Source organism: Dipodomys ordii, unplaced genomic scaffold (assembly GCF_000151885.1).
Source record: "Dipodomys ordii isolate 6190 unplaced genomic scaffold, Dord_2.0 Scaffold70, whole genome shotgun sequence".
Taxonomy (NCBI): Eukaryota; Metazoa; Chordata; class Mammalia; order Rodentia; family Heteromyidae; genus Dipodomys; species Dipodomys ordii.
The window spans coordinates 3,378,092-3,403,061 of NW_012267286.1; the positions used below are offsets into that span (position 1 = coordinate 3,378,092).

The window sequence follows — 24,970 nt, forward strand, 5'->3', positions numbered from 1 at the left end:
ATTTTAATACTGTTTTATCTAAGTTGGATCTTCCTAGGCTAACATGTTTAGAATGAAATAACGTTGATTCATTTGCTTAGTGAACATTAAAAATCTTACTTAAACAAAGTGCTATTGATTTTTCTCAGCATTCCTTGTATATCCTGTAGCTGTCACTGATTTTTAAAACTCTAATCAAGAACAGTTACCTCATTAGCAATGTCCATGAGATATTATGAGAAGTCGGTTTTTGGTCATACTGCCCTGTTCTGTATTATCCCCAATCTTGGAGGGAACCATGTGTAGATATTAAACTCATATTTGAGGTTCCCCCATCCTTCCAAAGTACACATGCATACCCAAGCTCCCTTTTCAACTTCTAATTTTATTTTGGGCTACTGTTCATGACACTCTGTGAATCTATCTGTACATGATTTCACTCTAATTCTTAATGGAATTTTTACTGCTAAAGTCAAGTTGACTGTGTGGTGTCCTTTATGTGATGATGACTGAATCATTGCTTGCTCCATTTACCTCAGAGCTTTCTTCACCTTAGGCCCTAGAAAAGGGAGATACTGAAAGGGAAATGATCATTTTAATCATGGTAGTAAACAAGTTAAAGACTTTTTATAATTTTTATTTAGTGCTGGTCCTGGAGCCTGAACTCAAGGCTTGGGCACAATTGTCCCTGAGCCTTTTTCTGCCCAAGGCTACTGCTCTACCACTTGAGCCATAGCACCACTTTTGGCTTTTTCTGAGTAGTTTCTTGGAGAGAAGATTCTCACAGACTGTTCTTCCTGATCTGGCTTCCAACCGCAATCCTCAGATCTCAGCCTCCTGAGTAGCTAGGAAAACAAGTGTGAGACACTGGTGCTGGGCAAGTTAAAGAATTTTCATCTAGTTTGCCTTTCAACATTATATGAAAACTGTTATATTTGAATAATATTGTTGATATTTAGATGGACACTGTTTTCACTGTTGAAGAATGATACATAGATAATAGAAAAGACTTGTGAGTTGGATCCTTTAAGTGTATTTACATTAATAGCTTGAGAGTTAATTATATATATATATATATAGAGAGAGAGAGAGAGAGAAAAGATCTCACCTAAGCATGAGTATATATATATAGATATGTGTATATATATATATATACACATCCACATATATATAGATATGTGTATATATATATATATACACATCCAGATATATATATATATATATATATATATTCCTCCAACAATTTTTTTGTATCTGTGTATATGTCAGTATTGGGGCTAAAACTGAGGGCATCATGCTCTTTCTGAGCTTTTTCCACTATAGGCTGGCACTCTACTACTAGAGACATGCTTTCACTTGTGGCTTTTTGCTGGTGGAGATAAGTGTCTTGTGGACTTTCCTGCCTGGGCTGGCTTTAAACTGTGATCCTCAGATCTCAGCCTCTTGTGTAACTAGGATTACAAGTTGTGAAACACCAGTGTCCAACTCGCAAATCATTTTCAAATGTCTGTTTCTTTATTAACCTTTAAGTTGAAGAATTAAATCTACACTTACTAGTTAGTAAAGAGTAAAGTTCATTTAATATAAATTATTGTTTTCTTTCTTACTTAATAATTTTTACTATTGTTTAAGAAATGTGAAAAAAACTATTACCAAAAGGAATATGAAATAAAACATTACAATAGATTTTTATTTAATCACTTACTCTTTATAAATAATAACCAATGCTTAAGTAAACCATGTAGTCAACACACACTAAAATGAGCTTCTTTGTTGGTATCATTAATTGTAAAAGCTAAAAAAATCAAAATCGTGATTAATTTTATGATCAGTAAGTCTGATGTTGATTGTATTTTAATTCAATATTTTCCTTTAGAGTAATGTTATTTGATAAATGAGATCATCAAAAATATACCTACCAAATTGTGTAACTCATTCTTGAATCCACAAACATGTACTTTTGCCCACAGTTGTATTTGACTTACACAGTGAATTAGTACAGAATCCATCAGCATGATTTGCTCTACATTATTTTGTGCCAGGTGGTAACTCTTGGGACCTTCTGAGTGCCAGGGAAAAGATTTCTTCTAATTGAATTAGCCATCAATTTGACATAGATGGCCTTTCCATAAGAACAATACCAATGGTGCAGGTTGATTTGGAAACAAGCAAAATATTTGTATCACTAAAGTCTGTGGAAATGGAGAATTACCAGTCTCAGAGGGTGGGTTACAATTTTTTTTTTTCGGTCGTGGGGCTTGAACTCTGGGCCTGGGCGCTGTCCCTCAGCTCTTCAGCTCAAGGCGAGCGCTCTACCACTTGAGCTACAGCGCCACTTCCAGTTTTCTGGTGGTTTATTGGAGATAGGAGTCTCACGGTCTTTCCTGCCCGGGCTGGCTTTTAACCGTGATCCTCAGATCTCAGCCTCCGGAGTAGCTAGGATTACAGGCGTGAGCCACCTGCGCCTGGCTCTACAATTTTTTATTTATATGTTTATTTCTAAAACCCCTAGCCCTCTCACAGAGTATTTTTGTATTTGGGAGAGTGCTGTTTTGTATCCTGAGTTTACTTTAAGTTATCCCTCTTATTGGGGACTTGCATTAGTTTTCCTATCCATCTATTTTTACAGTCAGTACCATGTCTAAATCGAAATGGTACATGTTTCCCTTTTTCTGTTAACCCTGTTTCACCTGCCACTTCATCTGTCTTTTATCCTTTTGTTTCAATACCTGTGTTTAATTGTGACCTCAGATTTCAAACAGTTTAGATGTGTATTAAAAAAAATTCCTGGAAATTTCATGTTTCTGGAGAAATTTCCCAGAACAGTTTTGGAGATTCTTTATAATTTTTTTCTTCCTAAATATGGAGATTTCAAGTTTAGTATACTACTGATTTAATTTGTATCTTTTTTAACAATGAGGAAAAAAAACACACAGCTCAAATTGTTTCATCTGACTATGTCACAAATTATTTGTTGGACGTCATTTTTTGTTAGCACCAGAATTAGCTTTATTCAGCATCATGTGATCCCAGTGTAAAGCTAAGAAAAATGTGAAGAAATATGATTTTTGTTTGTTTGTTTTGTTTGAACTTTCATTTTAATTTGTATTTGATGTGATTATGTGCCTTTAAAATGTTCTCCCTTCCCATTCTGCCCTTGTATCTTTACAGTCATTGTATACAGCAGATTCTAGAAAGTGTAAATCATTGTCACCTAAATGGCATAGTTCACAGGGACCTGAAGGTCAGTATATGGAGTCCATAAATCTGAATCAAAGGAGTTGCTTTGTTTTTGGTTTTGTTTTTCTGGGAAAAGGGCAGAGGTGGGGGGTGTTACTTAAAATTGTTCCCTTGCCTTTCCCAACGTTTTCTTGAAATGAATAAATGATGAAATGATAATGCATGATCACCTCTTTCAGTTTGCTCATCTACAGGCTAAATATACATCATAGCAAAAAAAAAAACCAAAAACAAAAAAGCAAAGCAAAATATTAAAAATGCAACCTGTTAAGTTCCCAGCATTATGCTACCGGATGCAATTTGGGGTAGGCCTTACTGTAGCATCCAGCATTTGGACTGGAGATAAAGTTGGCCTGTGATGTATGTTGGCCTGTAGACCTAAACACCACTTCTGTTCTGAGACCGTGGGTTGCCACAGCAGAACAACTGGTAACACATTGCTCCATTTGAGTCTGATGAACCCTTAGGCAAGAGATAATAATTGCCAGCTAAATTAAAGCACAAAAAAGTTAATGATTGATCAAAAATTCATTACGCATCCTAATTTAACCTTAATGGTGCCTGATCTGGAAAGTTAACAGCTTTCAGAATGATGCTGGAAAAAATGGAAGACAGTGGGAAAACCATATTTGGTTCACGGGGTGAAAGAGGAGCAATGAAGCATACAAAAGATTGTATTTGATTTTTTTTCTCTTCATTTCCTGGAAGAATTTATAACCAGGAGCTGAGCGCTTAATCAAATGAAATATGGTCAAATTGGATTTCTCTAGGAAAAACAAAAACTATAAAAAGTGTATCCACCATCTGGCCCACATCTGGCAAGATCCTGATTGTTCTGAGGTAGTAGTCACTCTCCTTGAGCAATATGTTCACAATACTAAAGGAGGTAAAACACAAGTCCAGTTGACTGCTAGCTCTGCACTTGAACCCAGTCTCTCTGAGGGTATACAGACAGTGAGTGTAAGCTTGGAACTAACACACGCCCCCTGGTGTTTGCATGCAGTCATTGCATTCAGCAGATCCTGGAGGCTGTGCTACACTGCCATCAGATGGGCGTAGTCCATCGGGACCTGAAGGTGAGTAATACCTTGGAGAAGATAAACCACCACTCAGTCCCTAATGACTGTTCAGCTGCAGTTATGCCTGTAAAGGCAAAGACACAAGCAACAACGTTTTGTGGACTCATTCCAACACATTACCTAGGCACTTTCCTTCACCACAACCCCCATTTATTATATCTCTTCCCAATTACACAGTTGCAACATAGCAATATCAATCCAAAGAGAAATAATTTCTTTACCTTAACCGTAAATAGGGTGTTATATCGCCTTACTCCTAGGAATAAATAGTGTTTCCAGTGTGACTTTGGTAGTACTGATGATCTCATCTTCATTCCAAACGTTCTCTGTGAACATCTATCAAACATAAACCAAATATTATTTAGCTATCAAAATCATAAAACAAGTTATTACATAAACTTTTAGCCATAGTTACTGGGTGCCATTTTTAACTCTTCCTTTACCAATAGCTCTGAAAATTCTGTGCGTGCTGAGATGTATTAGATTGAGTGAGGGAAGGGGTGACATTGCCCAAAAAGAAACATCCTCATTACCTGACTTATGTAACTGTAACCCTTTTGTACATTACCTTTATAATAAAAATAATTGTAACAGACATACTAAATTCTTCTAAAAGTATAGATTAAAAATCATATACTATTAGATCATGCATATGCACTATATATTTATATCCTTATATAAGTTAATACCTAACAAGTAACTGTAGGAATTCTCTCAGGCTTTCATTAAAACTTAGGACAAGATGTTTTTTGATTACTTAGAAATGAAATTGTTCAGAAGGAGACAACTTCCCCATTGATTTTTTTTGTTCCCTTCTCTCAACAATTCTGGTTTTACTTGTATTTCAGAGAAACAGTGGGGCATAGAAATTTAAATGAAAGAAAATGACAGGGTGAGAGAAATAGCCAATGTGCTACCAGTACTGTATAATTTCTATTGCTTGTTTGCAACCTCAGCATTTCTGAAGCATGAGTACAAACAAAGACAAAAAGTTTTGAAGATCTGACACTGTCTGTATTCAGCAGAGGAATCTGGACTGGTTTCTCATGTGAAAACTTCTGTGGCTCTAATATACTGTCGACCTGTTGTTAGAGAATATGTCTCTAAATATCCACCATTAGTTACATGAAGCACTTCACTTTTCAAATTTCCGTTGTTCCTATGAGTTTTAACCATCAAAGCCATGGCATGGCTAGGGGCATTTTCTTTGGGAAGGTGAAGCTAAGATTGTTTACATTTTCTAACACTTACCCAATGTACACATTCAGGTAAAGAAAAAAAAATCCAGTACGTACTTTGAAAATTCCTCTCTTTAGCTATTGCCTCATAAACTCCTTACCAGCCATGTTGAACAGGAAGAGGCTCTTTGTGTTATCCTCAAAGTCCACAGCACTGTGTACCTTCTCAGTAAGCCCAGGGGGACATGCATAGTATTTGTGCTATTTTAATAGATACTCTTTTATATTTATCACTCGAAACTCTTTCCTTCATTTGATTAACTGTAAGTGTACCTCAAAAACCAGGCATGAAAAATGGCCATTCTCTGTGTAAATTCGGCAAAGTCATAGTGTGGGATTTCTCTATGTGTCTGGGCTTTGCTGAGTCCCTCAAAGATTAGAATTCTAATCAGAAATACCAGTAGGGGCAGGAACATGGCCTATGAAGAAAAAGATCTATTCTGACATAGGAACTAAATGAAGACAAGTCATTAAAAACTCAAGCAGGTGCTTTTTTTAGAGAGCTTTGTCACCAGCCTGTTAGATTGCCCATCAGATTTATCTCCATGAGGAGAAGTTTTGTTCTGTTTCTTACTCTGATCTTTGGAAAAGATATAGATGAACTCTTGATGGAGCATGCTCTGATTTTTGTCATTGCTGTCCTTGTTTCCATCAGACTAATAACTGAGATAGGCTTCTATTGACTCTGGTTCTTTTCAAAACATACTAAGAAGGCCTAAAAATTGTGCATTACAGGCAATGGGGGCACTTCTTGGATGTACTAAATCCCTGGCTTTGTGCCTTTTATACCCAAGATATGCACTCTGTGTGATAAATACACAGCTTGGAGCTGCAAATGTAGTAAATTAAGAAGTTATCCACTGCTGCCCAGCTTTGTACAATAAGCTGTTCTTTACTATACCTATGCCACATACTTTTGTTTTCTTATCCCAATTTATATGTCAGTTCATATACAATTCAGATAGTGAGTGCACATAGTTTAATTGGCCCCATTGAAAGAAAAACACAAGAAAATTATTGTCATTATGAAAGATCCTAAGAGTATATAGTTGCTGTACATTTTATTTGTAAGCTCCTCTAGAAACAACTGTTGAACACAGTGCGTTCCACAGTGTGATTCCACTGTGGCTAACACAGGACTTTATATTCCTTCCCTTTAAGGATGAATGTAGTTCAACCAAAAGCATAAATATATGCCAAATTGCACATCTATAATGTGAAGGAAAATCTTAACAGATTTAGTAAGTTAATTAGTACTTGGATACTGCACAGAATACACGCTTATCTTTCCAGTAAAGATGATCTGAATACTTGGTTAATTTTCCTTCTTTGCAATCTGCCAAGATGTGAAATTATCCACCTCTTGAAAGAAGGCCTTCTTTTTGAGGAGGTCCCAGAAACAAGCTATGGAATGAGAAAAGACTCACAGGACATTGGCTAGAGGAATCACGTTAGTTGTCATCATGTAATACCTGGAGGACACATGGACCCCAGTCTTCCGTCCAGGTTGCACCCTGTGTCAGGCCGATTGATGTAGATCCTGGTAGAATAGGAAGAGCTTGCAGTCCTGATGAAAATGACAGTTCTGTGGTTCAGGGGTAAGGCTACAGTTTCTGAAAGATCTGGATCTAGACAGGACCTGAATAATAAAAATTATAGTAGCTGTGATTTATCAGGAAGTTATGAGGGAGCTGCTGGGACCATCCCCTAATTACACAGGGGAAAATTTGGCCACCACGAGTTTAAAAAAAAAATGCACTCAATGTCACTCAGCAAGATATGATGAGTGCCAGCAATTTGGCCTCAAAATTTTGCATACTCGATCATTACCACTTTCCAATTCAGTTAGCCAAATGAACTGAACACCTTCCAGAGATTATATTTAACATATAATGTATAACCAGGCACTGGTGGCTCATGATTGTAATCCTAGCTACTCAGGAGGCTGAGATCTGAGGATCGTGGTTCAAAGCCATCCCAGGCAGAAAAGTCCACGACACTCTTATCTCCAATTAACTACTTTAAAAAAAAACAGAATTGGAGCTGTGGCTCAAGTGGTAGAGCACTAGTCTTGAGTAAAAAGTTCAGGGATTCTTGACTCATCACACACTTCTGCAGAAGTAAATTTGGCTTTGCTAAGAAAAACTTAAGTGACATTAACCAACATAGTGTAGAAAATGAAACATTATTTAAAAAATGAAATACATATGCCACATTTAATTTAGACCATATGAAACAGTTCAAGAACCTTAAATTAGATTGTTCTTACTGAACAGAATACTTTACCTCAACATTGGATATTTGTGACCTAGTACTTTAAAGTTTAAGTATGAAAAGGTGTGGGGGGAAACTAACCAACTATTTATTAGACATTTCTTGAACAACATCTGAATGCTCTTAGCTGCAGGAATCCATTACATAGCTAAAAACAGACCTTGTGGACATGAACTCTACAGGCCCTGGAGTTAAAGTAGGTGAAAGGTGTGCTGATATTGCTGTTTCTTCCACAAAGAAAGTACTAAGTCAGAATATTCCAGAGAAATATTAAGTCAATGTGAACCTGCAATAACAAGTGGTAGTTTTTGATGCCACAAGAAATAAAGGACTTCTTAGACCAGACATGTACCCTCATTATATATGGTGTATTCATTAACATTGTGCATATATAATGCATATATTATATATAACCACAAGAAATAAAGTAATTCTTAGGTCAAACATGTACCCTCATTATATATGGTATATTCATTAACATTGTGCATATATAATGCATATATTATATATAATACCATTTCTATGAATCAACTGACAGAAGAAAGGAGATAGTTATACAACTGTCCTTTGTTAAATCATGGTATTTTACCCACAGTGAGATTTCTTTGCCTTTAGCTTATTAGAAAGAGTTACTAAACTACCTCCTGGACAGCAATTGGGATCTGTGGGGTTTCATAAACAAAACTCAATATTTTAGCAACAAATCATAACCCTATGAATTACCTCAGCCAAGGATGCTGGTTTTTCCATTAGCTTCTCTTCTTGAAATCAGCATTATTAAATGGAAAGGCCATTAGGTGGTTGGAAGAAAGGGCGAAAAAAAGGATGAATGATGGATGAGTATGAGAATATATAGATGGGCAGATAGATCGTATTAACAAAGACAACAATTCTGGAATTTTATGACTGCCTCATAGGAATTAATTAAATTTAAGATGAGGGCAGAAAGAAATTTATGTTTAGATTGCAAGGGTAATGAGCAGCATTCAGTAAATCTCAACAAGAGAAAAACCATGTCAGTCAGCGTCTTCTGCTTCCCAGGGGGCATACAGACCACAGTCTAAAGTGCTGGTACTTGGGCTTGAACTCAGAAACAAATGCTCTCACTTAGCATTTTTTGCTCAAGGCGGATGCCTTGTCACTCAGGCCACACCTTCACTTCCCACCTCTTGCTGGTAAAGGGCAGATAAGAGTTTCCTAGTTTTGACTGTAGATTGACTTCAAATCAGAATTCTCAAATCTCATTAGAGAAAGTGAGACCTCCTTGTAGGAAAGAATCATTAAACCAAGGCGAGAAGGACTCTGTTCTTTGGGAAAACTCCTAATCACCCACAATCTTCTCCATGACCACTCAGAGCCTTGTTTTTCATTTTGTCCTGGATGAAAAGTCTCAGCCTCCTGAGACGCTAAGATTGCAGACACAAGCCATAGGTACCTGGTGCATTCAGTAAATCTTTCTTAACGTGTAAGGAGTAGATATATCATAGTATGGATTTTCCATTTTGCATGACTATAAAACTACAAGTAGTCCTTCTTTCTCAGATGTAAGTTGGAAGGATGTATCTTTTATATATCATGTATGGCTAGGTGTTGTAGAAAACCTACATGTAAAAAATGCAATCATTAATTTACTCATTCTAGTTTTGTTGTGTGCCTCCCATATGGGCAATTGGCATGGTCACACTGGAGTTACAACCTACCAGGCCAGGTGTGGCAATGATGTAGAAAAAAGCCAAGAAGCAGGAGTGAATGCAGCATGGTTCTTAGGAGTGGCAGTAGTACTTCCTCATTGGAAACTTCCTGGGCTAAGTACATTCAGGCAGGCATTCATTCCATAAGGAAATGAGCTAAGTCACTTTACTGTGCACACAAATGAATCAAATGGTATAGACAGACACTCGAGCTTTTCAATTCACCAAAAAATGTCATGGAATTAATATCCGGGAGCTTTGTTTGCACCATCTCTGGCAAGGACGAAAGTGTTTGGAAACACATGGAGGCAGAGAACATTTAGCTTCCTGTTCCTATACTGAAACTCTTTAATACAGGAAAGAAATTCTAAAACAACCATTTTTGCCACCACCACCCAAGGGATGGAAGAATCAAATAAAATTGGTAGAAATAAAATTATTTGATGCTTTTGTAATATTTAACAAGAGAAGAAGAATAAAAATAGGTAAAGATGCATGATTCCATGCATATATTCCTAACAACTTTGTTTTATTGGGTAGTTACACACATGTACCTAGATAAATCCATGGTATAGTTAATGCTAAAGATAATCATTGCCTTTGCCTAATTAATGAATAAAGATGATACAAACCATAGAATTAAGATTAAAACAATGCTTTTTCATAAGGTTTTCTCTTGTCCAATTTGGATATAATAAAAAAATGGAATATGCCAAACTCTTCTAAAAAATGCCTATGAAATGGACTGCCTTTGGAAATTGACCATTCTCATACCACCAGGATCATTTCCCTTGAGTCACATTAAAATGAAAGAGTAACTTCAAATCCTGGCTTTATCATTTTTGGTCCTCCGGACCTCCCTACATTTACAAATGAATGGGGTTGTGAGATTTTCATCTCCTAAGTCTTCCCCTTCTAAAAGTGATTCCACAATTCACCCACATCCTTTCAGATACTTGAACAGTCTCAGGAAAATGTTGGATCATGCCACAAAAAAACACTCATTGTATCCACAGGGAAAACACACAGAATGAACCTTGCAAACAGTTGCTGTTCATTACAGCTGAGCTGCTATAAATGGCTGTTGACACTGAGACCAGATGTCATGGAAAATCCTGCATCATGACGAAGCAATGGGGTGGGGAAAGAGCCTTTGTGTGAAAATGTCAGTAGAATCTATTTAAAAGCCAACCTCAAACTGAGTGCATCGAAAAGATTTAGAAATAATCTCAGTTTATAAAACCAATAGAATTCATTATGTTAGTATTGTATATGTAATGTATAAGTATTAAGTTAGCCAACTTTAGTTGGCTGCATTGTTGTGGTTATTTCTCAAGTTTTGAACATTCATTTCAAGTATTACATGCTCTACATGTCAAAATAACCTGAAGCACTGAACCATAACAAAACGAATCCCTAATGTATATATTGTTTTCAAAAAAATCTCCAGTGCTCCAGTGATACAAACCCACTGTAATTTGATCAACCCATAGACACTATTATGAGATATAACTTCTGTCTTAGAGTGTTCATTCAAGAAATAAAGGAATTATTGGCTTTGAGAGTCTATGAGTTGACCAAATTCACCAAGCCAGAGTTGCAAGGAATGAATTTTCTTCTAAATCCCACTGTTCTGTTTCTCTCAAATGTAACTACATTGGGAGATTCTTGTTTCTGATCTTAACCTACCTCATCCACCCTACAAAGTCAGAAATATGTAATAGTTGTAACAAAGCATGTGGTTAGAGATCCTCTCTCAGGAGAAGAAACCGATTAGGCGAGAAAATCTACTCTTTCTGTTCTGATGAACTATAAGCATGATAAGCACTATAAGTTACTTTTCTATCTTAGGCATTCAGAATTTGCAGTAACCTACGTGGCAGTAGACTTTTCCTATGACAATATGTTTTCAAAGTCGGAGGCTTTGTTATGAAAACAATTTAAAGAAATCAGAGTAAATAGGCCTGCTCTGGCTAAAATGTTGCTCTAGATTTAGGCATGAGGAACCTTCTTCCTGCCAAGGGACATTTAAACATTTCTCACATCATCACAGGCCCTACAATATTATCAACACAGGAAGACATGACACAAGCAATGGTAAGGACCATGACATGTCTGTCCTGTCAAGTACCAAGAGATTTTGTGGGCCTTACCTGGCTGATGAAGGATGGGGTAGATGTTCCCCACTTCATAAGAATTTCTATTAGAAAAGCTGAGCCTCCTGAACCCTCACAGAACACAGTGACAGGATTATTCCCACTACATTTCAAAGAGTAAAGGTCATTTAAAACAATCTTGTAGTGAAACATTAGAAATCAAATAACCCTTAAATAAATTCAGTAATTACTCTGATTTCTCAGCTTGCATACCAAGGGTCCATAGTTGGGATGGCCTCATAGATACACACAATGTAAAGCTTTTTCAGCCCTATTCATTTAAACATGCAGACATGTTTAAGATAGGCCTTAAGACATATTTAAGATAGGCTTGTCTTTTCTGGTATATAGCTGCAGCTGAACAGTCCTCAGGGTAGAAGGTGAAACACTGATGCACATTTCATCTTCCCAGATGAATCACAGGCCCTGCAGCAAGGCATTCTAGGTCATCTCTAGTTATGAAGAATGGCCCACCCCTGTCATTCAGAGGTCATGCATGACAAACTCACAGGCCACCATTTCTTCTGAATTGGCTTAAACTTTGTGTTTATGGGCATGATGCACACAGCCCTTCCAGTGCATCTAGTGATTAATGTACCCATTACATTAGTTTATTGACTAATGGCACTGGCATTTGCTCAACTAACTTCCATACCATGTAACCAAAAAGTCTTTAAATGACTCTAAATTCTTCAGTGATTTGAGCTCTCTCATTGAATGAGTCTGCGGCTAACAAACTAGTCTGGATGTGTTAGCAGACATCTCTGAAACTCTCAGTGCTTTTAAATGTGCAAGTCACCCAGGAGCACATTTAACTGTTACTTACACTTTGATGTGCATTATCCAAGCTCCTAATTCTAAAATAAACAGTTGGAAATTTTCTCTTGATTCAATTATCAAATGCATGAATGCAGTGGACCATAAATTTTAGTTGTGAAAGTAAAATGTCAAATGTGACTACATTCACACGGTTAGACATTTTATCATATTAATAAGCAACCACAGTTTCCCAGTCATTTCATAGGTAAGATGTTGTCACTAAAAGCTAGCTCAGCACTCATGCATAGTCTAGAGACAACTTTACCCCAAAGTCCAAATTAAATTATGCACTTGGTGTTATATAGTTCAATCCACTATTGGCTCCCAAAGTTTTACAAAGGTTTCTTCACGTTTACCAATGGTCACGATAGTGATGGATCTGATGGCAGTGAGAAGCAAGAGCCTGAAGAAGTCTGGTACTTAATCCAAACTTATCTGCCCACACTCCGATCTCTTATAGATTTAATCTAATTTCTTCTGAATTTTGGTTATGGGTTTTCGCTATTTTGCATGGCTGGCTTAATTTTTTTTTTAATCAAATACTGGTTTCGGCTGTGTTTACGCAAGGTCAAAACTAACAGAATTACCTAATTTGATCAGAAGACAGGTGCTAACATGGTGGAGAAAATATTTAAGTTGTCGACATACAAATAAAACCATTTTGATCGACTGAATTTTTAGATTTCTAGAGAACGGTTTTGGCACTTGTCAAACCCATTGTTTCCCAATGTCATTCTGTCTGAGACACAGCTTAAATTCACTGGATTTTGTCCCAAACTAGGAAGATATTTGACTATTCTCCCTTATGGACACCAATCTAGCCTGTTCATCCAGATAGCTTGGTGGTAAAGGTATTGACCCAGCATCTTTTTCTTAACCATCTTCTCCCTCCATTTTTTAAATATCCACAAAGAGGGTCCAGGGAAATGGAAGACATTGGCTTGTTGCTTATTTGGAAATATCAATGTGTCTTGATGCTCTAGTTGGGAAACAATACTGTAGACACAGCCTGATACCAAGATCCAGTAAACAGTGCTTGAGTAACAATAACTATACAAGAACCCAGAATGTATCTTTCTCACAGTCATTTGAGATGAGAGAAGAAATATATAAGTAATGTTTTGAATCACACTTCAAAGAGATGTAAATTATATTTTAAAAACCTAGCTTATAAAGGGAAAAGAAGTTAACTGTAACATTTGGCAAATGCTAGGATACTTTTTCTGCCTTTAAGAATAAACAGATTCTTAAAGACAGCAGTTTTAATACATAATTTAGAGTGCATCTCCAAATTTTGTAGAGACATTGTTTGGAAACATTGAGGAATCACAGAATCACTGCACTTGGATCCAAACTCTTAAAGTCAACTAGGATTTAATTTGCACAGTTTTATTTGCCAAATGTCTGTAGATTGGTCCAACTTTTGTCATCATTTTGCCAAGTTTCCTTCTGCTGAGAGTATCTGTGCTCTGTGAGCCTGCTAAGTCTATGTCTGTGGCCAACTTTGTGCCTTGAATGGTCCTTGAAAACATGTGTGCAGGCCAAGACACATGCTTGTTTATTGGATCTCTCCCTTCTACCCACTATCTCTCCCCAACCTTTATGCATCTGTCTAAAGCCTGCACACATGATGTTTTGAAAACCATTTTCTAACCATATTTTCCCTGGGATTTAGGAATGCCAGTCTCCAGGAGAGACAACTGTGCATGACTCTTTTTGTTTTGTTTTGTTTTCTCCCTTAATCTTGTGTTAAAAAAAAAGAGTTTAGTTTTGAATAGTCACTTAAAATAGGTTCTCACCTTGGTCTCTCTCTGTTTTTTTTTCTTTCTAAATAAAGCCTGAGAATTTGCTTTTAGCTAGCAAATCCAAGGGAGCAGCTGTGAAACTGGCAGACTTTGGCTTAGCCATAGAGGTGCAAGGAGACCAGCAAGCATGGTTTGGTGAGTAGAACCGGATCCTTCACACAATCTCTACGCTCCATGCCACTTCTCTCCTCCATACTACTCAATATCTTTTTGCTTCTAACTCCTGACACTTTTTCTTAATTTTGTCAGTTGTGGGGCTTGAATTTGGGGCTTACCTGCTGTCCCTGAGCTCTCTTGTGCTCAAGGCTGTACTCTACCACTTTGATCCACAGCACCACATCTGACTCTCTGATGATTAATTTGAGATAAGAGCCTTGTGGCCTTTCCTGTCTAGGCTGGCTTTGAACCATGATCCAAAGATCTTATTCTCCTGAGTAACTAGGATTACAGGCATGGACCACCCAACACCTGACTTCTAACTCCTGACTCTTAATCCCACTTTAGACATATTTCTTCTAGCAGCATCTTAACTAATGTAAGATACTGGACCTGTAACATTTTGAACCTGATAATAAGAGGGGACAAAATCAAGAAATAATTTTAGGGAAAATAAAAATGGGGACATGGAAACACAAGTTATTTTAACATTTAAAGATAGATGAGAAAACCAATTCTGTAGTAATAAGTAATGAGTATTGCAATATCCAAAGACATTTTTGTCCTGTGGCTTGATGAATAGAAGTTCTTTTCCTCTACCCCTGTCCCAAGTCCTGACCTCAAACTCAGAGGCTGGACACTGTCCCTGAGCCTCTTTGTGTTCAAGGCTAGTGCTCTACCACTTGAGTCACACCTCTACTTCCATTTTTTTTTGGTAGTTAATTGGAGATAAAGAGTCTCACAGGTTTTTCTTCCTGGCTGGCTTTGAACCATAATCCTTAGATCTCAGCCTCCTGAGTAGTGAGGAGGGATGAGCCACTGGTGTCCAGCTCCAGAGATTTTTTTTTTAAAGAAAGTTGATTGATCACATATAGTGATGCCACAGAGAGCAATGGACAGAGTAGGTTTCTAGGATATATAAATTTCATACATTTGTTACCCATAAATTAAGGAAATTTTATTGCACACACAAAGCTGTGGGTTTGAGCCCTAGTACCACAAAGAAAGAAATATTTTTAGCCATTCCAAGTCATATATCTATATGTTTATGTGTTTTGTCTTAATTATTTTCTAATTTATTGGTGTGCCAGTTTTGTCATTAAAAATTCTGATGGTTTTGACATTTCTAGGGTGACATACATCCAGATGCGTTGTACTCATTAACTGACATGTTGAACTGAAACACTTTTGTAAAAATACTTAAAGATAATAAAAGAGAGAAATAGTTATGTGATGAAAATTGTTTCTTCTAATAGGAGAGGAAAAGTATGTTCACTCATCACAAGAGCTAAAGCCAACACTCCTCTAATGAAAGCCAAGCTAACAAGAGAAAAGCTAAAAAATTTATTTAATCAAAGTGTTGTATGTTATAAAGGAAGACCCAATGGCCCAGATTTTTTTAAATTCCTTTATTTAAAATGCATACTTTTAATAACCTTCAAATACAGTTATAAATGTTGGATACATTCAATGCAGAATGTGTACATATTGCAGAAGCTGTTAAATTCTACTTACCTCTGGACCTTTCTCTTAGGAATGTTAATCTCACGCCACTCAGTGTGGACATCATTTAGAATACAAAAAAAATTGTTGGTGAAAATTCAGGAAAGAAATGAACCTTAGTATATGGGAATGTAAATTAATGAAACCACTATGGAAATCAGTATGGAGATTCTGCAAAATTATAAACATAGAACTACCCTATGATCTATCTATACCATTCTTGGGCATTTATCTGAAAGATGTAAAACAGGGTACAGTAAAAATACTTGAACACTTACTTATATTGCAGCCACAATAGCCAAGGATGGAAACAGCCCAGATGCCTTCAAAGGGACAAATGGAAAAGAAAATGTGCTACACACACACACACACACACACACACACACACACACACAGGACTTTTATTCAACCATCAGTAAGAATGAAATTATATAGCATTTTGCAAGGAAATGGAGGGATCTGGAAAACACTCAGACTGAGTAATATAAGGCAGACCCAGAAAGCAAAGTACGAATCTACTTTCTCATGTATGGGTCATAAACTCAAATACTACCTGTTATGTATACATACAAGGGCAGATAGATAGATAGATAGATAGATAGATAACCAAGCTTACTAATATATAGTAATGCAGAAGTGAAACTAAATGAATATCATTTCTGTATGAGCACAGAAAGGCTAGAAGTTATACTTCTAGATTTTATAACTGGTTTGTGATTCTAGTTTCTAGTTTCTGTGGCTCATTTTGGGCAATAGGAATTCTAGTTTCTATAGCTCATCTTATGCAATCATCTTAAGAAATCTAGTTTGTAAGGCTATTGTGGAGGAGAGAGGGGAGCATGAGAAAGAACATGGAACGTGAAAAAGATCCTACCTTGCTTTCCTTAGTTTAGGTCCATGTTTCCAGTGTGCCAGGGCCTTGTACTCTGAGCCCTATCATTTAGAGTTGATTCCTAAGAAGGAAATCAACTCTAGGTAAGCTTTCAATTTTACTAATTCTAGCTGGGCTTATGGATTGATTCAATATGAGGCTTGAATAAGCCAAGAGTTTTTCTGTCTCAATTCTCTGTACCTGTCTGTCTGTCTGTGTCTCTCTCTCTCTCTCATTCTCTCTCTCTCTGCCATTTCAAGTATGAACTTATTTTTCTAATAGAGTTGTATAATATAAGCTTTCCCCATTGTAAGTCTTATATCTCCCTTCACAGTCGATGTATGTGGGCTAACTTTTGAAATGCTATTAATTTCTGATTTCTTTTCCTCTGAAGAACAAAAAAAGATAGACCCCCACCCAAAGTGCTTCCCTTTTGTGTTGTATGTACAAAAGCTTCTCTGTAAGCTAAACAAACATGCCTTAAGATGGACATATAGACCCTGAGATCTGCCTTATCTGTCAAGGTCACCAAATCTAGTTAATAGAAGTGGCCCAGCAGCCTTCCCTCAGCTGCTTTGTGACAGCCTAATTCAGGACCTCATTTCCTGGTGTTTAAATAATCTTATCCTAGTTGACTGTAAACAGGAAGACAATAAGACCTATACTTATATCTACAAATTGGAGATCTAGATGTATTTTTTTATCCAGGGGAATGAGCCAAGCACTGGTGGCTCAAGCCTATAATCCTAGCTTTTCAGGAGGCTGAGATTTGAGGATCACAGTTTGAAGATAACCTGGGCAGGAAAGCCAGTGACAGTGATCTCCACTAAACTACAAAACAGGCTTTAGCGCAAAAGTGGTAGAACACTATCCTTGAGCAAAAACAGCTCAGGGATAGCACCCAGGCCCTGAGTTCAAGCCCCAAGTCCCTGCTCTCCCCCCAAAATGAAGTACCAACAGTTAGATTTTTGACAGGAAGTACAGTAAGAAGTGTGTCAGATACATTGACAGAGAAAAATAACTGGAGGTGCATAAATTAATAGGAGGCCCTGATCCCTAAGGAGCTATAGCTTTTGTGTCAGTAACTATTCACCTTGCAGGGTGGGAGGGGCTTTCCAAAGGCCTCAGGAAGTACTCTGGGAGTATAAGGAAGGAAGTCTGCATTCTGCCCCTGATTAAAGCTTCAGTATTGGAGAAAGATCAGATCTACAGTTATCTGGGCACTGAATGGCAATTGGTTCATTGATGTGCGAAGACATAATGATGTACCTTTTGAAGAGTTTGGCTTTTATCTTAGAGGTTTCAGGGATCTGGTGAGGGAATTTGAGTGGAGATGGACATATCTGGGTTTAAAGTACATAATGATGGTTTCATTGGAAGATAGTTTATGAATAATTAACTTGAGATAGGCGCTGGGGGCTTATATCTATAATCCTAGCTAGTTAAGAGATTGAGATCTGAAGGATAGAAGCCACTTTGGGCAGAAAAAATCCACAAGACTCCATCACCAATTAACCAGAACCCGGAACCATATCTCAAATAATAAAATGCCAGCTGTGTCTAGAACACATACACACACACACACACACACACGAAGAATTTATAATTAACATGAAAGCAAGGACCTTGTCATTTAAATTATGAATGCTAGCTTAAACCAGGAAATAGTTGGGACCAAGCAAGTTCCAAACAACACAGAGAGTAGACACAGGACAGACAAGGAATCTCAACTCTAGGGGAATCTGTACCAGCCTTTTTGTATTCATGAGGTACAAAAATACTGTACAGAGGGGTTATAGTTACATGGTGTACATTTCCTATGGAGCATTGTTACCTCCTCCTTTGTTTTTCCCCTACCATCCTTTCCCTCCCACCTCCCCAACTCTTCCCCCTGCCAAGTTGTAAAGTTCGTTTTCCACATAGTGTCTTCTACATTTCATTGTTTCAATGGGTCAACCTATATTCTTATTTCAGCATTTTGTTATTTCCCTTCCCCTCCCCAAATTAGAAAAATGTATATACAAGATGCAGGACACTGACATCAAAAACCAACCCAGATGCCCCTCAATAGATGAATGGATCAACAAAACGTGGTATATTCATACAGTGGAATTCTATGCCTCCCTCAGAAAGAATGGCATCGCCCCATTTGTTAGGAAATGGAAAGTCTTGGAAAAAATTATATTAAGTGAAGTAAGCCAGGCCCAGAGAAACCTAGGTCCTATGGTTGCCCTTATTTGCAATAACTAGTATAAGTCTAGGACCTGCAGAAAAGGTCAAAAGCTATGTACATATGACCATATAAGATGATGTTAAGTGAAATGAACCCCAACATTGGGACACGAGTGGTTTTTTTCTTTCTTGCTATTGTTTTTAAAATATTTAAAATGTACTGTGTGATTTTTTTTGTTTCTCTTGTATGTTCTTCCCCCACAGAATAACTCCAGTTTTCACTGTAAAGTGTTTTATCACAACATTTCCATAATAGCATACAGTGTACTACATATTTATTCCCCCACTTCTACCTTTTACTTTCTTCCTACCTCCTCCTTTTCACATTCCACTGCCCTGGTTATCCCTGCTCTGTTTTCATGACCTTGGGAGAGGGAGTTGCATTTTGTGTTACTTGTTTTCTTCTTAATAGCCATTCAGACTTGGGGTAGAGATGGAAGAATCTCATTGTAGTTTTGACTTGCATTCCCCTGATACTTAAGGATATTGGTCACTTTTTATATGTTTATCAGCTATTTATACTTCTTCACTTGAAAAGTGTTCCGTTCATGTCCCCATTTATTGATGGGATTATTTATTATTTTGGTGTATACTTCATGCATTCTTCATATATTTTGGATGAAGTTCATTGTCAGATGCAAAATAATAATATACTGAATAATAGATATAATGACTAATAACACTATAATGATTAATAATGAATAATAATCGGTGAATATTTTCTTCCCTTCTATATTCTGTGTCCTCACTGTTGAATGCTTGTTTTTCTGTGCAGAAACTTTGAAATGTGATAATGTCCCATCTGTCATAACTCTTACCTTTTCAGCTACTGGAGCTCTGTTCAGAAAGTCACTACCTATGCCCAGTGAAGCATTTCCTGAGATTTTTTCCTCAAGTAGTTTCAAAGTTTCAGGTTTTATTTTAGGTCTTCATTAATTATGAGTTTTATTAATTATATTTTTGTAGACAGTAAGAGATATGGATCATGTCAGTCTTCTACAAGTAGATATCCCATGCCCCAAGTATCACTTCCTACAAAGAATATTTTTTCCTCCAGTGTTACGGATTTGGTAACTTTTTGAAGAACCAGGTGGCCACCTGCTTGAGCTCATTTCTGGATCACTTATGCTGGTTTATTGGTCTGTGTGCCTGCTTTTGTGTTAGTACCATGTTGTTTTGTAACTAGTGGCTCTATCATATAGTGTACATCAGGCATTAAGATAGTTTTTGCATGTTTTTGTTCGGTATTGCTTCACCTGCTTGAAGCCTTTAGTACTGTTTGGGAACTTTTTGTGCTTTTGTTAATTTGTTTCATATAGCATCTTACTATGTATTTCTAGAGGCTTGCCTCAAATCCTCAGTCTCTCTTGAGTGCTGGGATTACAGGTGTAATCCACAATGCTATACTTGAGCAGTTCACTTTTGCTTTTTGTGGGATTTTTTGTTGTTGTTCTTTGGTTGAGGGTTTTTTTTTTTCAGTTGTGGGGCTGAACTCTGGGCCTGGTCGCTGTCCCTCAGCTCTTTGGCTCACGTCTAACACTCTACCACTTGAGCCACAGCACCACTTCTGGTTTTCTGAGTGGTTTATTGGAGATAAAAGTCTTATGGACTTTCCTGCTGGCTGGCTTTGAACTGCAATGCTCAGGTATCAGCCTTCTTAGTAGCTAGGATTACAGACATGAGCCAGGAGCACCCAGCTCGAGTCACTTTTTAGACACATGTAGTGACTTACTTTCTTATTTTTCCTAGAGAGAATAGCATTAACATTTCCTGCTTTGGGTCAGACATTCTAAGCTACTTAAGACATGCATTGAAGTTTACTAATTTTCTTTTTATTCATTTATTTACTTTTTTATTTTTGTCAGGACCTGGGTACAGTCCCAGAGCTTCTTTCACTCAAGGCTAGCTCTCTACACTTGAGCCACAGCACCACTTCCAGCATTTTGGGTAATTAATTGGTGATAAGAGTCTCACAGACTTTCTTTCCCCAATTAGCTTCAAACCATGATCTCAGATCTCACCCCCTCTTGAGTAGCTAGGATTACGGTCATGAGCCACCAGCACCCAGCTAACTAATTTTAGATAGTAGACAATAGATTGGATATTAAAGCATGATTTTTCAGAGTGGAAAAGAATCACTGGGAAATGTAGACAGCTAATGATAACTGCAGGTTAGAAATCATTTAGAACTGCTGTCTGCTAGAGATTTAGATAACAGCAAAAAACGGCATCAAGTCTACCAAGGGAAGTTCACTTTCAAGAAGCTGTTAACAAGATCCATCAGGCCAAATGCTCACAAGGAGAATAAAATCATATTGGATGAATAAAGGAGAACCTGATGATGAAAGACTTGAAACTGTATACTCCAGGCATTGGATTTAATCAAGCTTTGTCCCTTGGATTCTCACTGGATTCTCTTTTGACTCATGTCATGAAGAGTTGGAGAAAGATTGTGGGAATGGAGATTGGTAGGTATGGCATACCAGAAGTATCTCCACTCCAAGTAATTCTCAAACTTGAGGCAGCAGAGACCTTTGTAGATTTAGCCGTGGACCATGTTAAGTTCAGCTCCAGACACATCGGTTTTGCTTGTCTTAAGAAGGTGGATTCAAACACCCTTTGACTCATTTTCTAATCCAATTTTGTTTTCAGAAGTACCTGGAAGTGCCCAGCATTTTTATACCTCCTGTATAAATACAAATTTATAAGAGAAATGAGGGGAAATTATTTTTTGGAGACTTTTCATCCCAAGAAATACACAGTATGCTTTGTCAGTGACTCCCGGCTGGAGAGATTCCTATGACTTACCCCTCTAAAGATATGCTCCCAGTTTTTATTCGTGCGTTGGAAGAAAACTTTGCAAATGTCAATAGTTACACTGGGTCCTTTTAAAATAAATACTTTTATTTGAAAAACTTAAGTTTCAAAAATAAGAAATGCTTTAGACTCTATCAATCCTACAATTACTTCAATGTACCTTCTTGAATTCTATGCCAGTTTATATAATACACAGCTTTTTCTCTTTCTCTTTCTTTTCATTTTTTTTTAACCATCTCAGGTTTCTTACTAGATCCTCTTAGATCGAAAGTCTTGTTGGTACAAGTTCAACAGTGATTCATCTGAATGTTCCAGAGTCTCCTTTTTAGTTGCCAGTTACAAGGACAGCCTGATTATTTATTAGAACACATTGAGCTCTTTGATATATTTTAAGCTTATTTCTTCTCCTGATGAAGTCTCCAATTACTTTTAGTCCTGTCTCTACCCTCATCACCCTACAGCCTACAGACTAGCTCTTTCACAATTATTTTTTGAAAGTTGCTTTTAATTTGTCCTTGTTATATGCCTTTTATATCAAACTCCTTCATAAGTGACTAATTATCATAATAAAGTTGTTTAGGTATCATGATAACTATGATCTTTTGCAAAGTTCTAACCTACTCTCTTCCATTTTCTACTTACTTCTTTTCGGCTTGAGGATTTTTACTCTAATGGAAACAGTCATCATCACCTAACCAAAAGTGGCACATTCCCAATAGATTGGCTTCTGTATCTGGAAAAAAATACAGACAGAAAGATCGATATTGAATAAGAGAAACTGGTCTCCACTAGTTTGGTATTCTGGAAAGTTTTTCTTATTTCGTTATTTAGGGACACCACACAAATGTTTTCCTTTCAGGTTCTTCATTTCATAGTGACTCTGGCTCTGACTGGCACAAATCTGTTTTCCTAGGTTTCGCCGGCACACCTGGATACCTGTCCCCAGAAGTTTTACGCAAAGACCCTTATGGAAAGCCAGTGGATATGTGGGCATGTGGTAAGAAACCATAGTTTCAAGTAAATTTTCTCTAACACTTCAAGGATATATTCCACTGAGCTAGGATGAAAAACATAAATAAATAAAATAACCAAAATCTGAATAACTTCAACATTTTAAAAAGTATTTCTCACAGTTCTAGACTAGGAGGTCCAAGGTTAAAAAGTTGGCAGACTGGGCCTTGTGAGGACCTGCCTTCTGGTTCATAAATGGTCACCTTCCCTTCGGGTCTTCACATGGTAGAAGGGACAAGGAGCTTTGCATGGTCTCTTTCATGGGATACAATTCCATTCAAAGAGTCTCTAGCCGAGAAGAGCCCCTACCTCCGGGGCTATCATAGTGCAGGTCAGGATTTCAGCCAGGAATTGGAGAGAACACAAATACTCCTTCTACAACCATCCGTATTGTTACAACGTAAAGTGGGATTGTTTTCATGAGCATGGCATGAATTAGAATGAAAGAATGTAAGCCTTTAATAAATACAAGTTATTTATGATACTGAACTATAGTGAATAGCTAATGAATAGATTTAGGCCTGTAATGAATAAGTTATTTTGCATTTGCCCTACAGTTTCATCTTCTATAGAAGATAAATAATGATTTTGTACTTATATAAGATATTATGGTGAGGATTAAAATTTTTAATAATTAGGATACTGTATTATATAACAAGTATTTAGTCAATGTTTGTATTATTAATAGAAATTCAGTGTCACTTAGCGTTAACAGTATGGTAACATTCCCAACATCATTTTAAAGGAAAGAAATATATGTTTCTATTTGTGATATTATCTCCTTACTTTTAAATAAAAGACCACAAATATCTAAAAGTAAAATAAGTCAGTTTCTTTTACTTGATGTTCCCTACTGATCACCTCAGAAATTCTAGAAGAAATTCTCAAACGTTAGCCTATTGTATAATCTTTTTACAAAACAATGTTTGCTTTAACCAGCAATCTTGTGTTTTTGATTCAGTAGATGTGGAGTGGAACATTTATTTTTATTTATTTATTCATTGGTAGTCATGGGACTTGAACTCTGGGACTGGGCGCTGTCCCTCAGCTCTTCAGCTCAAGGCGAGCGCTCTACCACTTGAGCCACAGCACCACTTTGTTTTTCTGGTGGCTTATTGGAGATAAGAGTCTCACGGACTTTCCTGCCTGGGCTGAGTTTGAACCATGATCCTCAGATCTCAGCTTGCTGAGTAGCTAGGATTACAGGCATGAGCCACCAGTGCCCGTCTATTCATTTATTTTTATGCCCATCCTGGGGTTGAACACAGGGCCCAGATGCTGTCCCTGAGCTTCTCTTACTCCAGGCTGACACTCTACCCCTTGAGCAACAAGTGATAGCTTTTTTAAAAAGTAGTTTATTGGACATAAGAGTCTCCTGGACTTTCTTGTCCAGAGATGACTTCAAACTGCAGTCCTCAGATCTTCTGAATAGATAGGATTACAGACGTGAACCAACAGCACCCAGCAATATTTCTTGGCACCAGTTTGAAATGTGGGATGTGGTAGAGTTCATAGTGATGATAAGTTCCTACTTCTGTCCCCTAACAGCTCCACCCACCCTTCCAGTAAATTTTGTATGAAACCAAGATGCCTCCCAAATGACAGTTAGGGAAATAAATTGATTAGCCTATAAGGACTAAGCTCTGGTTGAAGGCTTTCTCAGCCAACTCTAATCAAATAAAGTCCCAAGGACAAGGACAAAATGGAGAGGATTTTAATATCACATCTTATAATGATATTTCTCCATTTCAACATATAGGTCAGAGGCTGGAATACAGGGGAGGCTGAGAGATACTCTGGAATCACTTCTCTCCTAAGATTATCAACATCAATTAGTTTTCTGGGTTTTGACAGTATCATTCCCACTAGTCTATAAATAAGTGTTTGACTCCCATAATTTGGCTTTAGTGTACTGGCAACAGCTTTCACTCCTCAGTGCTCATCAGCCTGAGAGGTGTTAACTAAAACTTTTATTTAAATGTTATCAGAATAATGTTTTAGATTTGGCTGTAATTTTTTGAAAGAGTAAATACATCTCTCAACACTGTGCCATAATGATAGATTACTGTACAGTATATTTCTTTGTGTCCTTAGCAATA

General features: G+C 37.2%; 1 protein-coding gene across 4 annotated transcripts in view; it reads left to right on the forward strand.

The window, feature by feature from the left end:
• The window catches only part of Camk2d (calcium/calmodulin-dependent protein kinase II delta), a 258,154-nt gene that overhangs the window by 170,718 nt on the left and 62,466 nt on the right, over positions 1–24,970 (forward strand). For 2 of the 4 annotated variants that reach the window (XM_013023816.1, XM_013023817.1), the window contains exons 6-8: positions 3,151–3,223; positions 14,314–14,416; positions 22,774–22,857. In XM_013023816.1, coding sequence (XP_012879270.1) covers positions 3,151–3,223; positions 14,314–14,416; positions 22,774–22,857 — 260 coding nt within the window. Of the gene's footprint in view, positions 1–3,150; positions 3,224–4,222; positions 4,296–14,313; positions 14,417–22,773; positions 22,858–24,970 lie in introns of those variants that run through there. The other 2 variants (XM_013023819.1, XM_013023818.1) reach the window with 2 other exon arrangements.